Here is a 16,470-nt window from a genome sequence, read left to right as displayed (position 1 = left end):
CAGGTGCAGTCCATGGTGCAGGTGACAGTGGAGCAGCTGCAGTACCTGGAGTGGCCGGACCATGGGGTGCCCCGGACGCTGTCTGCTCTAGTGCAGCTGGTGGAGCAGATGAACAGGTGTAACACCCCGGGATCGGGCCCCGTCATAGTGCACTGCAGGTATAAGACTATGGCCGCCCCATAGCACCGAGGTGCGGGGCACTGTCATAACCCCACACACAGTGGCCAGGGCCGCTCCTACTGACTGCTGCGACAACATTGGTACCACCGGGCACTGTTATTATACGGGTCATTTATTATATATGCACTAGGCGGTACTATCATTACAGCAGCATGACTGCTAGAACATGGGCCGATTATGTGGGAACTATGGCTAGGACTTTAATATGAACATTACTGCCATATACTGTATTAGCGCCATATACCAGTGCCATACACCAGTGCCATATATTAGTGTAATATACTCGTGCTATATACCAGTGCCTTATATTAGCGCCATACACCAGTGCCATATATTAGTGTAATATATTAGTGCTATATACCAGTGCCATATATTAGTGTAATATATTAGTGCCATATACAGTACCAGTGCTATACACTCACTGGCCACTTTATTAGGTACACCATGCTAGTAACGGGTTGGACCCCTTTTGCCTTCAGAACTGCCTCAATTCTTCGTGGCATAGATTCAACAAGGTGCTGGAAGCATTCCTCAGAGATTTTGGTCCATATTGACATGATGGCATCACACAGTTGCCGCAGATTTGTCGGCTGCACATCCCAAAGATGCTCCATACAAGGCAGGATGGATCCATGCTTTCATGTTGTTTACGCCAAATTCTGACCCTACCATCCGAATGTCGCAGCAGAAATCGAGACTCATCAGACCAAGCAACGTTTTTCCAATCTTCTACTGTCCAATTTCGATGAGCTTGTACAAATTGTAGCCTCAGTTTCCTGTTCTTAGCTGAAAGGAGTGGTACCCGGTGTGGTCTTCTGCTGCTGTAGCCCATCTGCCTCAAAGTTCGACGCACTGTGCGTTCAGAGATGCTCTTAGGCCTACCTTGGTTGTAACGGGTGGCGATTTGAGTCACTGTTGCCTTTCTATCAGCTCGAACCAGTCTGCCCATTCTCCTCTGACCTCTGGCATCAACAAGGCATTTCCGCCCACAGAACTGCCGCTCACTGGATTTTTTTTCTTTTTCGGACCATTCTCTGTAAACCCTAGAGATGGTTGTGCGTGAAAATCCCAGTAGATCAGCAGTTTCTGAAATACTCAGACCAGCCCTTCTGGCACCAACAACCATGCCACGTTCAAAGGCACTCAAATCACCTTTCTTCCCCATACTGATGCTCGGTTTGAACTGCAGGAGATTGTCTTGACCATGTCTACATGCCTAAATGCACTGAGTTGCCGCCATGTGATTGGCTGATTAGAAATTAAGTGTTAACAAGAAGTTGGACAGGTGTACCTAATAAAGTGGCCGGTGAGTGTATATTAGTGTAATATATTAGTGCTATATACCAGTGCCATACAGCAGTACCATACACTAGAGCCAGATATTTGTGCTATACACCAGCGCTTTATATTATCGCCGTATATAAGTGCCAGATATTAGCTCCATACATTCATACTATATGCCGTAACCTATATTAATGCCATATACCAGCGCTTTATATTATCGCCATATACCAGTGCCAGATATTAGTGTAATATATTAGTGCCATATACCAGTGCCATATATTAGCGCCATACACCAGTGCCATATATTACCGCCAAATACCAGTGCCATATATTAGCTCCATACACCAGTGCCATATATTAGCTCCATACACCAGTGCCATATATTAGCTCCATACATTCATGCTATATGCCGTGACCTATGTTAATGCCATACACCAGCGCTTTATATTATCACCATATACCAGTGCCATATATTAGCGCCATACATCAGAGCCATTCCTGGATCCTCCATGTTTCTCATTCCCCCATTTTCAGTGCGGGGATCGGTCGGACCGGGACGTTTGTGGCGTTGGATTTCCTCCTGAAGATGGCGCAGGCTGTGAGGAAGGTGAATGTTTTCGGATGTGTCCTCCGTCTCCGGAAGAGCCGCATGAACATGGTGCAGAACAAGGTACGCAGACGATATGTCGCCTTATGTCCGTGACACATGGGCTGTTATGTGGGAGAAGGTAGACAATATGGGCACTATGTGGCACATGTCATACGTAGCGGGACGTGCATGTAGCGCATGGATAGGCGGAGACCATGTGCCCGTATATCTGTATCTGACCCGACTCTGAGGGAATGGTGGATTTTAGATCTCTTCATTCTATCAGGATTCATCGTCCCCTGATCTCCTGTGTGCGGCTCATGGAGATGTTGTGCTTGCTCTGGGGTCTCCATGGTAACATCACTACACTGCAGGACTGTGAAGAAGAGCACAGCAGGTCAGTGATCATCAGCCATGAAGGGGTGTTCTTAACCCTTGCTGTGGTATCTTGCTAAAGTCGCATGACACGAAGTGCACGCAGAGCCAGTCTTTAGATGTTACCATGGCTACCCCAAAGCAAGCGCAACAGGCAGAAAATATCAGCGTCATCACTAGCAGTGTATAGTGTACGGAGCGGCTGGACTCATTATTGTTGTACCACAGGAGCAGTATGCCTTCCTGTACGACGCCCTCCTGGAGACGCTGCTGTGCGGAACCACCAGTGTGCCAGTGCCGGACATGGGGAGACAGCTCAGTCACATGACCAGACAAGATCCCCGCACCGGTATGGACGGATATGACCGGCAATTCCAGGTAAGAGTATGGGCCAATAGACATAACAGTGTGTTCACCTGATAATAATGCAGTGAGGTCTGGGAGGTCCGGTCAGGGTGACCCAAGACATCGGGCATTATATCCACCTCTGGGGCCGCCATGTGAGGTCCTCCTGATAATGCAGTGAGGTCCGGTCAGTGTGACCCGAGGCACCCAGTGATATATCAACCTCAGGGGCCACCACGTGGGGTTCTCCTGATAATAATGCAGTGAGATCCTGGAGGTCCGGTCAGGGTGACCTGACACACCGGGTGTTATATTGACCTCTGGGGCACCACTTGGAGTCCACCTGATAATACAGTGAGATCTGGGAGGTCCGGTCAGGGTGACACAAGACACTGAGTGTTATATCCACATCTGGGGCCGCCACGTGGGGTCCTCCTGATAATGTGGTGAGGTCTGGGAGGCCCGGTCAGGGTGACCCGACACACCAGGTGTTATATCCACCTCTGGAGCGCCACGTGGGGTCCACCTGATAATAATGCAGTGAGATCGTGGAGGTCCGGTCAGGGTGACCAGAGATATCGGGCGTTATATCCACCTCTGGGGCCATCATTGGGAGGATGCTCTGTAACATGGCTCCTCCAGAATATATTGTCTCAGGATTGGGGTGGTCTGTCCAGGGTGGTTGACTACTGCTGTACGCTCGCCCTGGTAACGCCCGTTCCTGGCAGTGATAAGACGAGGCACCAGACGTGGCCCCCACTGATCACACATTCTGTTTTTCAGGCTCTGGAAGAGATCACACAAGTATATCAGATCTATCAATTTAAAGAGGCGAAGAAACCAGAAAACCAGAGGAAGAACCGCAACCCCAGGATCCTGCCAGGTACAAACCGTGCTCAGACCGTACCTGGTACTGCAGTGCTGCCATCACCATCATGTCGGCACTGTGTGTGGGTGCGGAGCTTGGTGGAGCTCGTAAAGATGACATCCTGGGATCAGTAACGTCTCCAGTAATCTGGGGTCATAACCGGGAATATTATTCCCCTCCGGACAGACATCCCGGCCCCTCTACAGCTCTTATAGGGAATCCCCATGACAACTCCTCCGGGCAGAGAGCTCCACACAATCACTGCTCTTACAGGAAAGAATCCCGTCCTACTCATAATGGGAATGATTTCTGTTTCACTCTGTGATAGACAAATATTTATTTGGATTTTAGTGTCCATCATCACATAAAGGAGATCACCAGATCCACAGATTGGTAAAGGGATCTTCTTTCTGGGGAGGTGTTTTTTCTTGTTGTGTTTTTTTTCCGGTTTCCGTCAGTGTGGATGAGTCTGGGCGTGAGGTGAGTGTGATGGACTCGGTTACTGATGTTTCTCCTCTTCTCTCCTCAGGTGATCACTTTCGACCCATCCTGTTTTCGGTATTGGCACAACATGGCGCCCCCGGCTACATCAATGCTGTGTTTGTGAATGTAAGGAGAATATGTCTAGAATATGGACCCCTGTAGGGAGTCTCCAGTTCTAGTATTTAGGGGCCTCAGGCTACGATGTCCCTGGACCTTCAGGACTTCTGGGTCCCAGTCTCTCCGACCGGTGCAGTGAATGGCAGGCCAGACACCACTAGTTATGGAGTCCTACAGGAAGCACTGAGCTCCTCCAAAACACAGTGGGCCGATTCATCATTTGCATCTTTTCGTTACTTTCCTTCTCTTTATATTGCGATATTGGTTTCCATTTTTGCTGCCAAATTCATCCAAATTGCGCATTGGTTTCATGAATTTGGCACAAGTTAAAAAATATCCTTTTTCACACCATGAGCTCCTTTTGCCAACAAAAATCACACAAAATACGCTAAACTACTAGTGTGCTCAGAATACACCAGGGAGGACTGGGGTGACATTGTTTAAATGTTGAGACTTTTTAAAAAGTCACAATTGATGAATCAGCTGAAAACATCTGAGATCTCTACACTCTGCCTCCAACGCAGAAAACAAAAACAGATGAGCGCAAATAAAAAAAAAATGCACAAAACTACAAAAGACAGGCGCCAAGGCAATGACGAAGCGGGGCCAGTGTGTCCCAATTTCTGGTCCTCCTCCATCGTAAAACTTCATGACCAAATGCTTAGCTTTTTAGGGCTCAACTCTTGGTCCTTCACTCAGCATTTGGGGTTCTGACTCCTGGACCTCCTCAATGTCCGCTCTCTCAGCATTTGAAGCCCCAGCTCTTGGTTCTGCACCATATCAGCTCTCAGCATTTGGGGTCCTGGCTTCTAGTCCTCCACCGTGTCGGCTCTCTCAGCATTTGGGGTCCTGGCTCATAGTCCTCCACCATGTTGGCGCTCAGCATTTGGGGTCCTGGCTCATAGTACTCCACCATGACAGCTCTCAGCATTTGGGGTCCTGGCTTATAGTCCTCCACCATATCAGCGCTCTCAGCATTTGGGGTCCTGGCTCATAGTCCTCCACCATGTCGGCGCTCTCAGCATTTGGGGTCCTGGCTCATAGTCCTCCACCATGTCGGCGCTCTCAGCATTTGGGGTCCTGGCTCATAGTACTCCACCATGACAGCTCTCAGCATTTGGGGTCCTGGCTTATAGTCCTCCACCATGTCGGCGCTGTCAGCATTTGGGGTCCTGGCTCCTAGTCCTCCACCATGTCAGCTCTCTCAGCATTTGGGGTCCTGGCTCGTAGTCCTCCACCATGTCAGCTGTCTTAGCATTTGGGGTCCTGGCTCGTAGTCCTCCACCATGTCGGCTCTCTCCGCATTTGGGGTCCTGGCTCGTAGTCCTCCACCATGTCGGCTCTCTCAGCATTTGGGGTCCTAGCTCGTAGTCCTCCACCATGTCAGCTGTCTCAGCATTTGGAGTCCTTGCTCATAGTCCTCCACCATGTCGGCTCTCTCAGCATTTGGGGTCCTGGCTTGTAGTCCTCCACCATGTCAGCTGTCTCAGCACTTGGGTCCTGGCTCGTAGTCCTCCACCATGTCAGCTGTCTCAGCATTTGGGTCCTGGCTCGTAGTCCTCCACCATGTCGGTGCTCTCAGCATTTGGGGTCCTGGCTCGTAGTCCTCCACCATGTCGGTGCTCTCAGCATTTGGGGTCCTGGCTCATAGTACTCCACCATGACAGCCCTCAGCATTTGGGGTCCTGGCTCATAGTCCTCCACCATGTCGGCTCTCTCAGCATTTTGGGTCCTGGCTCCTAGTCCTCCACCATGTCAGCTGTCTTAGCATTTGGGGTCCTGGCTCGTAGTCCTCCACCATGTCGGCTCTCTCAGCATTTGGGGTCCTGGCTCGTAGTCCTCCACCATGTCAGCTCTCAGCATTTGGGGTCCTGGCTCATAGTCCTCCACCATGTCGGTGCTCTCAGCATTTGGGGTCTTGGCTCCTAGTCCTCCACCATGTCGGCTCTCTCAGCATTTTAGGTCCTGGCTCCTAGTCCTCCACCATGTCAGCTGTCTTAGCATTTTGGGTCCTGGCTCCTAGTCCTCCACCATGTCGGCTCTCAGCATTTGGGGTCCTAGCTCGTAGTCCTCCACCATGTCAGCTCTCTCAGCATTTGGGGTCCAGGCTCATATTCCTCCACCATGTCGGCTCTCTCAGCATTTAGGGTCCTGGCTCGTAGTCCTCCACCATGTCAGCTCTCAGCATTTGGGGTCCTGGCTCATAGTCCTCCACCATGTCGGTGCTCTCAGCATTTGGGGTCTTGGCTCCTAGTCCTCCACCATGTCGGCTCTCTCAGCATTTTAGGTCCTGGCTCCTAGTCCTCCACCATGTCAGCTGTCTTAGCATTTTGGGTCCTGGCTCCTAGTCCTCCACCATGTCGGCTCTCAGCATTTGGGGTCCTAGCTCGTAGTCCTCCACCATGTCAGCTCTCTCAGCATTTGGGGTCCAGGCTCATATTCCTCCACCATGTCGGCTCTCAGCATTTGGGGTCCTGGCTCATGGTCCTCCACCATGTCAGCTCTCTCAGCCTCTCCTTTCTTTTTCAAAAGAAAACCAAAGGCAGAACTATAATGATTGAATACCCTGCAGTAAATCAATAAGTAGCAATGGTCCCGGTTCATATCTTTAGTTTTTTTTCTCCTCTTTCAGTCTAACTCTCTGGATGATGTGATGATCGTCACTCAGCTTCCCATGAAGGAAACTCTGGAGGATTTCTGGTCCCTGGTGTGGGACTACAAGTGTACGTCAGTGGTGATGATGCACCGAGCGCTGGACCTGCAGCAGGTTAGTACCATGTCACCAGGCACGATTAGTCCTACCACGGTGCATCAGTAAATACTGAAAATAAAGCTTCATCATGGCCTTAGAATAATTCTGCAGCTTTCTTCCACTCGTTGGGGCAAGTTCATCAAGGGCCACAAAAGTGGCGTTAAAGCTTTGAAAAGTTGCAAAAAAATTTCCCACTGGAAAGTTGCACAAAATGTTGCAGGATGGGGCGTGGCTACACCCGCACGGACACTTCATCATGGCTGCTGGCGGAGAAGCATTTCTGGCGCAGCACGCGGAGGTGGACGCCACTTAGAAGAGGAGCCCAAATTCACGACGTGTTGGGCACTTTTATCCTGTGCTTTGCCCGTCTTGATGAGTTGGCACCTTCTTCGTGTTGTAATTTCTTCACCATTTTCATGATCTCTGCTGTCAGTGAATAGGACGGTATATCCTGAGACTAAGATGCTTGCAGTATTTCTCACAGCTGAAGGTTTGGTACAGTTGTTACTTTTAGATAATTCTCTGTGGATTCCAGGCTGATACATTTCTTTTCCACTGACACATTGTAACAGACAGATGTTTGCTGCTGTGTTTAGTTGTCTGCACTCATACACTATAATGACATTTCATTTCCAGATCGGTATGCGCTTTTGGCCGGATGAAGGTTTTTGCCGTTTCGGTGACTGTATGGTCACGGCATCTGTAAAGCGGTCAGGAGACGGCTACAGGCGGAGGTCACTGAGTGTGAGGCGGGAGAGCGAGGTGAGTGTAGACGGGGGGCAGCATGGTGGGAGGGTCATGTGACTAATCACGGGGCTCATTGCCTTCTAGTCGTCAGACTCCAGATTGGACGTGACACTGTGGCAGCTGGACTCATGGCCCCTGGACCAGGACCTTCCTCAGAATCCAGCCGCCATCATCACCATGATCGGGGAAGTGGAAAAATGTCAGCAGCAGATTGAGGGCAGCCACATCCTGGTAACCTGTGGGTAAGTGCCCGTCCCTGGGGTCGTGTATATAGAGATACCACAAGTGACAACAGTCAGTGTGATGACTGCACCCAACAAAGATCGCAGAGACCAGCATAATATTGGCTGCAGCTTTGGAGGTGATTGGAGTATAAAATGTGGTGTAGCAGGGTTACTAGAGGGATTAGCTGCAGGTCTGCTGAAGAGCTAAGTAATTACAGGTAGGGGTAACTAATTAATAGACTATAATTATCAGCATCTTAAAGCTGTGGACATTTCAGTGAATTGCAGCTAAGGAAAAGCAACTGTATGTAACTCATCTGTTATGAGTGAGCGAGCAGCGAATGATTTGTGCCCAGTGTGGTGTGTTCCCAGTGTGGTGTGTTCCCAGTGTGGTGTGTTCCCAGTGTGGTGTGTTCCCAGTGTGGTGGTTTGCGCCTAGTGTGGTGGTTTGCGCCCAGTGTGGTGGTTTGCGCCCAGTGTGGTGGTTTGCGCCCCATGTGGTTTTGTTATTCAGTGACTTTGGAATCGGAGTTTTGTAGGGAGTGACGTGCACTGATTCACTGTCTATAGTTACTTGTTACAGTTCTTTGTTGTGTAATCTCCATTACTGACAGCGCCGTCAATTTTGTACTTCTTGTCACGTGTTTGTAATCCTTGAGCAGCAGTGTGAGGCTTATAGCTTGCGAGATGTGGGCACATTGTACTTTAGAAGTTTCAGGTACTGGATGTAAATGAACAGCTGTAAAAGAGTTTGCCTCTCATTGAGGGGGTGTTCGTTGGGGTGGAGGTCGCATATTCCAAACCATTTCCAATCATGGAATATAAAGTCCAGCATAAGGATTAAAAAACTTTATTTATTTTCGATTTACCAGTTAAAATCCATCCTGCAAAAAATGCAAAACATCCAGAAAAAATGACAAGTGTTTGAAGCACCCAAGACATGTAAGCTATTGCACTTGTCATTTTATCTGGATGTTTTGCATTTTTGTATGATGGATTTTAACTGGTAAATCTGATATAAAGACAGTTGTTTTTTATCCTGGATTTTATACATTACATTATTGGTATTTTTTTTGGAATCTGCTTGCTAACACCAGAGAGAGGGAATAAGTCTGTGCAATATTTCTCAAGGAAATGGTGAGTCGCTGCCCTAATTGTTGATACTATGTGGGGGAATATGGTTTCATGGAGCTGGAAGGCAGCGAGGCAGCTGCCTGGGTGACCACATGAGTGTCAGGGAGGATAGTCCTGATCTGGGACATGATGGTGGTGTCTGTACAGGGCAGCACTGCTACAGCAAGACGTGTCCTCTGGATGTCAGGGGAGTGTCTGCTCCAGTAAGGCGGGAAATTGGACGGCAGAGCCGGCCAGACAGGTGCAGGAGTGGGGGGCTCCATTATTAGGGGCACAGACAGGACAGATTGCCAACCTCAAGTTAAATACATTGAGAATCGAGTTGGCAAATTACTGGGAGGTGCCCGTGTGGACTCATGGTGAACATCGGCAACAATGACAAAGTTAGAGGTACGTGGATGGTCCATAAAAATGATTTCAGGAAATTAGTCTGTAAGCTTAAAGCAAGGTAGAATACACTGCCTGTACCACGCGCAACGCCAGAGAGGCAGCGGGAGATTAGGGAGGGGATTAAATCGCTGAGAAATTGGTGCAGGAAAGAGGGTTTGGGGCTTTTGGAGAACTGGGCCGACTTGTCTGCTGGCTTCAGGCTCCACGGTAGGGACGGGCTGCACCTCAATGGGGAGGGGGCTGCTCTACTGGGGAAAGAACCGTGAGATGTTTGGAGGAGCGTTTAATCCAGGAATTGGGGGAAGGGAGAATTCATTCCTGTACAAGAGGGAAGATGGTGGCCTGAAACTGAGAGGGAAGGAGACGCAAACAGATGACAGATAACAGAGATGCGGGCGGATGACAGATAATAGAGACGAGACCGGATGACAGATAATAGAGACGAGACCGGACGACAGATAACAGAGACAAGAACGGATGACAGATAAGAGACAAGACCGGACGACAGATAAGAGACAAGACCGGACGACCGATAAGAGACAAGACCGGACGACCGATAAGAGACAAGACCGGACGACAGATAAGAGACAAGACCGGACGACAGATAAGAGACAAGACCGGACGACAGATAAGAGACAAGACCGGACGACAGATAAGAGACAAGACCGGACGACCGATAACAGAGACAAGACCGGATGACAGATAATAGAGACGAGACCGGACGACAGATAACAGAGACAAGAACGGATGACAGATAAGAGACAAGACCGGACGACAGATAAGAGACAAGACCGGACGACAGATAAGAGACAAGACCGGACGACAGATAAGAGACAAGACCGGACGACAGATAAGAGACAAGACCGGACGACAGACAAGAGACAAGAACGGACGACAGACAAGAGACAAGACCGGACGACAGATAAGAGACAAGACCGGACGACAGATAAGAGACAAGACCGGACGACAGATAAGAGACAAGACCGGACGACAGATAAGAGACAAGACCGGACGACAGATAAGAGACAAGACCGGACGACAGATAAGAGACAAGACCGGACGACAGATAAGAGACAAGACCGGACGACAGATAAGAGACAAGACCGGACGACAGATAAGAGACAAGACCGGACGACAGATAAGAGACAAGACCGGACGACAGATAAGAGACAAGACCGGACGACAGATAAGAGACAAGACCGGACGACAGATAACAGAGACAAGAACGGATGACAGATAAGAGACAAGACCGGATGACAGATAATAGAGACGAGACCGGACGACAGATAACAGAGACAAGAACGGATGACAGATAAGAGACAAGACCGGACGACAGATAAGAGACAAGACCGGACGACCGATAACAGAGACAAGACCGGACGACCGATAACAGAGACAAGACTGGACGACCGATAACAGAGACTAGACCGGACGACCGATAACAGAGACTAGACCGGACGAGAGCTATGACTGGGCTGTTATATTACAGGAATATAGTGTGGTCAGGAATGACTATACAAAAATTGGGAGAGATAGGGATGATTTTACATATAAATAATCCCCTAAAACCCATTCTACAAGAGGGAGGAGATGAGGAAATAATACAAGAGGGAGGAGAGAAGGACATAATACAAGAGAAAGGAGAGAAGGAAATAATACAAAAGTGAATAGACGAGGAAGTAATACAAGAGGGAGGAAGATGAGGAAATAATACACAATGGAAGAGACAACAAAATAATACAAGAGGGAGGAGACAAGGAAATATTATAAGAGGAAAGTGACTAGGAAATAATAGAAGAGGAAGAAGACGAGGGAATAGACAAGGAAATAATACAAGAAGGAAGAGACAAGAAATTAATGTAGAAGTGAAGAGACAAGGAAGTAATACAAGAGGGACGACATGAGGAAATAATGCAAGAGGGAGGAGACGAGGAAATAATACAAAAGGGAGGAGAGAAGAAAATAATACAACAGGGAGGAAACGAGGAAATAATACAAGAGGGAGGAGATGAGGAAATAGCACAAAAGGGAGGAGTCTTGGAAATAATAGTGGTAGTGAGTTCTTCAATAAAAGTCTTCAAACAGAGGCTGGACAGACAACGGTCTGAGATGGTTTAGTGAGTCCTGCATTGAGCAGGGGGTTGGAAACAATGACCCTGAACGTCCCCATGACCCTGGATGTCCCTTCCAACTCTACCATTCTAGAATTCTATGAGACTAGAAAATAGTACAAGAGAGAAGAGACGAGAAAATAATGTAAGCGTGAGAGACAAGGAAGTAATAGAAGAGGGCCTTGTTCTCCCACTCCATCATTGTCCTCTCCACCACCTCCATCATTGCCTTCTCCCCCACCACCCTATCATTTCCTTCTCCCCACCACCCCCATTAATGTCCTTTCCACCACCTCTATCATTGCCTTCTCCCTGACCAACCCCATCATTGCCTTCTCCCCCACCACCCCCATCATTGCCTTCTCCCCCACATCCCTAATCATTTCCATTTCCACCACCTCTATCATTGCCTTCTCCCCACCACCCCCATCACTGCCTTCTCCCCCACATCCCTCATAATTTCCATTTCCACCACCTCTATCTTTGCTTTCTCCCCCGCCACCCCCAGCATTGCACTTTCCACCACACACAGCACCACTTTGCTTGTTCCCCGGGACACACACCCACCTACACAGACTTACACCCATGCTACACACAGACCTCCACCTACACACACCCCTAAACCTACAGACACACATACACCAACACACCCACACACCTACACACCTACCCCCACCTACCCGCCTACCCACACCTACACACCTACCCACACCTACACACCTCTATACACACCTACACACACCTCTACACACACAACTCTACACACATACACACACCTACACACCTCTCTGCAGCATCATCGTCACCGGCAGCTTTGTCTGACACGTGCGCTGAATGATGACGTCATCCAGCCACGCTACTGTGTAAGACAGGAATTGCAGCCAGGAAGCAGGGCGGATCCTTGTAGCTCTGCTCCGCTGCCATTTTCTCCTCTGGACCCCTGTGCAACCACACCGGCTGCACATGCAGTATGACCCCCTTGCCTTATGGGGTTTTTGATTTCCTCTGGATCAAAATGTTAGAGTAAAGGTTGAACTCAATTGACGTATGAGGGTATGTGCACACGTATTGTGGAGGACTGCAGATTTTTCCGCAGCGGATTTGGGAAAACGCAGGGCAAAACCGCTGCGTTTTTTCCTGCGGATTTATCGCGGTTTCTATTGCGGATTCCGCTGCGGGTTTTCACCTGCAGTTTTCTATTGGAGCAAGTGTAAACCCGCAGCAGAATCCGCACAAAGAATTGACATGCTGCGGAAAATAAACCGCTGCGTTTCCGCGCGTTTTTTTCTGCAGCATGTGCACTGCGGATTTAGTTTCCCATAGGTTTACATTATACTGTAAACGCATGGGAAACTGCTGTGGATCCACAGCTGCGGAAACGCTGCGGATCCGCAGTGTGTGCACATACCCTGAAAGTGCAGAATAGTGACTGCAGCTCTGGAGCTGACTGAAGGATAAGCTGTGATGTAACAGCAGAATAGTGAGTGCAGCTCTGGAGGTGACTGGAGGAGAAGACATGATTTAATGACAGAATAGTGAGTGCAGCTCTGGAGGTGAGAGGAGAATAAGACATGATTTAATGACAGAATAGTGAGTGCAGCTCTGGAGCTGACTGAAGGATAAGCTGTGATGTAACAGCAGAATAGTGAGTGCAGCTCTGGAGGTGAGAGGAGGATAAGACATGATTTAATGACAGAATAATGAGCGCAGCTCTGGAGGTGACAGGAGTTTGTGTATGGAGGATGTGATGATACATAGTGATCTGTACTTGTCAGCTGCTGCTGGTCCCAGTTTCCGCTCTGTAGGGTCGGCCGCAGATCATTCTGACCCTCTGTCTCCGCAGCGATGGGGCGAGCCGCTCCGGGCTGTTCTGTGCCGGTATGGTGCTGTGTGATCAGATCCGCAGTGATGGAATGGTAGACGTGTCGCAGGCCGTCCGCTCGCTCAGGAAGAGACGCTGCCAGTTCTTCCCTAGTAAGGTAAGAGCTGTGTGTGAGGGGTTCACAGTTGACTGCGGTGGGGCGGACATGTCACCTGCTGTTCACGGATCTCACCCCGTGTCCTGTCTTTGCAGGCGCAGTTCTCCTTCTGTTTCTCGCTCGCTCGCACTTATCTGGATTCTTTCGAGACTTATGGAAACTTCAAGTAGCAGAGTCGCCTATGAACGAGGAAGAGGATTTCTCTTCACTGACTGCTAACATGGCCGACCTGACAGCTCAGTGAGACTGTTCTCATCACTGGAGACTCTGATGCCAATGATCGCTCATCCAATGATCGGCACTGGCCCCCAGGGACAATTTCTGCCTGTGACAAGAAGAGCGGGGGCTCCGAGAAGCAAGGTTTACACAACAGGATGGAGGCATGGAATGAGGAGCCGTGTGCCATACACTGGGGGCCCTGGTAATAGGAGCCATGTGCCATACGCTGGAGGCCCCTGGTAGTAGGAGCCATGTGCCATACACTGGAGGCCCCTGGTAGAAGGAGCCGTGTGCCATACACTGGGGCCCCTGGTAGTAGTAGCCATTCGCCATACACTGGGGGCCCCTGGTAGTAGTAGCCATTTGCCATACACTGGGGGGCCCCTGGTAGTAGGAGCCATGTGCCATACACTGGGGCCCCTGGTAGTAGAAGCCATTTGCCATACACTGGGGCCCCTGGTAGTAGAAGCCATTTGCCATACACTGGGGGCCCCTGGTAGTAGGAGCCATGTGCCATACACTGGGGGCCCCTGGTAGTAGGAGCCATTTGCCATACACTGGGGCCCCTGGTAGTAGAAGCCATTTGCCATACACTAGGGCCCCTGGTAGTAGAAGCCATTTGCCATACACTAGGGCCCCTGGTAGTAGGAGCCATGTGCCATACACTGGGGGCCCCTGGTAGTAGGAGCCATGTGCCATACACTGGGCCCCTGGTAGTAGAAGCCATTTGCCATACACTGGGGCCCCTGGTAGTAGAAGCCATGTGCCATACACTGGGGCCCTGGTAGTAGAAGCCATTTGCCATACACTAGTCCGAAATGCGTCAGGTGTGCGGGGGATGTTTGCCCCTTGACATTCTATGACATGTATGTTTTTCTCTTTTTGCAAACAATGGATTAAATAAGCCAAAATTTGAGTTTTTATGGTCATCACCTGGTGCTGTTTTTTCCTTTTTTGCTTGCATTTACAAGTGGACTCCAGCCACATTGAACTTGGCACCCGTGGTCCTGTGATACTCTGGTGAGCACTGTGAAAATCCTTTTTCCCCTTCTCCCATGTTGATTTAGAGTTTCATACAGTACTATTGCTAGAAAAATGTAAGGGAAGTGACACAGGAAGTTGAGTGAAAGTAAGTGCAGCCTGTCTGTGTGGGAGCCCTACTTACACAGGCAACCCACCAGATGGAGGCCCAACCTGTAGTCTCCACATTTCAAAAAATAATTGTCATACAGCACTAAAGTGGCTTCAATTTCCCCAGAGCAGAAATGTTATGATATGCCTCTGACACTCCTTCCACCACAGGCAATTCTCCAGATGAAGGCCAAACTTGGAGTCTCCACATTTCAAAACATTGTAACATCAGCAGCAGTAGCAACAGCAGGTCCCAAAGACACCACAATGATGGTAGACTGCAATAATGCAAAAACTACAACATCACCTAGTCTGCTCAGTCTGTGACTGGGGTTCAAAAGTCATTGGAGAGCCTACACTTGTTCATTTTGATGAATGTTAGGCAGTCTCTACTTTCAGGGGACAGAGAGATGCACTTATCCGTCGAGACACCACCAGCAGCACTGAAGACAAGTTCTAAGAGAATGCTGGCCGCCTGGCATGACAACCTCCAAGGTGTGACAGGCTAGCTCAGGCTACTCTTCCATTTTTCAAGACCAAAATGCAAAAGGGTCCAAACCTTCCCTGATGGCATTGATTTTGAGCTCCAGATACTCCTGCACCATCCTCTCCAGTTGTTCACGTGTCAGACTTGTACTGTGTTCTGCTGGTGTATGGACTGGTCTAAAAAATGTTAAAAAACTCATAGAAATTGCTTATGCCACTTACACTGCTGATGCTGCTAATGTTTTTGTGATAACGCCTTGATGTTCCCAGGGTTGGACATCTTGAACTGCAATGCACACTGTGTGCCTCACTGCTGTCTTCGGGAAAACCACAGAGTCACAACCCAGTAGTAAGCCTCAATAGTGCTGCACTCATGTGTTGGGCACTCCCATGAGGTCCAAGTCCATAGTGTTTTGGTGGCGGAGTAACAATAAAGTTTGCTTCCTCTGCATCCTCCTCTGCTTCCACCTCTGGGACCATCACCTCCTTACACAGACTATTCAAGGTGTGCTCCAGCATGTAGATGACCGGAATAGTGATGCTGATGATGGCATCGTCAGTGCTAACCATCTTAGTAGCCATTTAAAAACTGCGCAGAAGGGTGCAGAGGTCCATCATCTGTGCTCACTCCGCAAGTCTGATTTGCACCACTTCTGGAGTGCAGTGGCCCAGGCTATGCAAAAGAACATACTGCACCAGGGCTCATCGCTACAAAATGTGCAGAGTGGAATTCCACCATGATGGAACATTGCAAATCAAATGGTTAACTGGTGGGCCAAAAGATCTCTGTAGTGATGCAAGTCGATGACCTGCGTGGTGCTATCATCAGAAGTGACCACACAGTGACCGTGCTTTCTGCATCAGCACATCCAGGCCGGGATAGTCGAGGAGAAATTGGCGTACCACCAGGTTCAAGACAAGAGCCATGCAAGGCACGTGTGTGAGGTTGCCCCGTCGTAGGGACCTCCACCAGGTTTGCACTGTTTTTGCACATGGCCTTCACTGGCTCCAGGTTCAGTGGAGACAGCTTTTGCTCTAACTTGGCCTAGATTGCTT

General features: G+C 49.3%; 1 protein-coding gene across 1 annotated transcript; it reads left to right on the top strand.

The window, feature by feature from the left end:
- The first annotated feature begins 7 nt into the window (after positions 1-7).
- LOC143793649 (receptor-type tyrosine-protein phosphatase alpha-like) lies at positions 8-14,700 on the top strand. The gene is made up of 10 exons (XM_077280709.1): positions 8-158; positions 1,999-2,134; positions 2,657-2,806; positions 3,557-3,656; positions 4,171-4,250; positions 6,874-7,008; positions 7,630-7,755; positions 7,825-7,982; positions 13,443-13,578; positions 13,674-14,700. The coding sequence occupies exons 1-10, from the start codon at positions 13-15 to the stop codon at positions 13,746-13,748; spliced, it is 1,242 nt and encodes a 413-aa protein (XP_077136824.1). The 5' UTR covers positions 8-12; the 3' UTR covers positions 13,749-14,700.
- Positions 14,701-16,470: the final 1,770 nt, after the last annotated feature.

This window comes from Ranitomeya variabilis, chromosome 1, assembly GCF_051348905.1.
Source record: "Ranitomeya variabilis isolate aRanVar5 chromosome 1, aRanVar5.hap1, whole genome shotgun sequence".
Taxonomy (NCBI): domain Eukaryota; kingdom Metazoa; phylum Chordata; class Amphibia; order Anura; family Dendrobatidae; genus Ranitomeya; species Ranitomeya variabilis.
The sequence above is the reverse complement of the archived record's forward strand: the minus strand, read 5'-3'. Positions and strand labels throughout refer to the sequence as shown.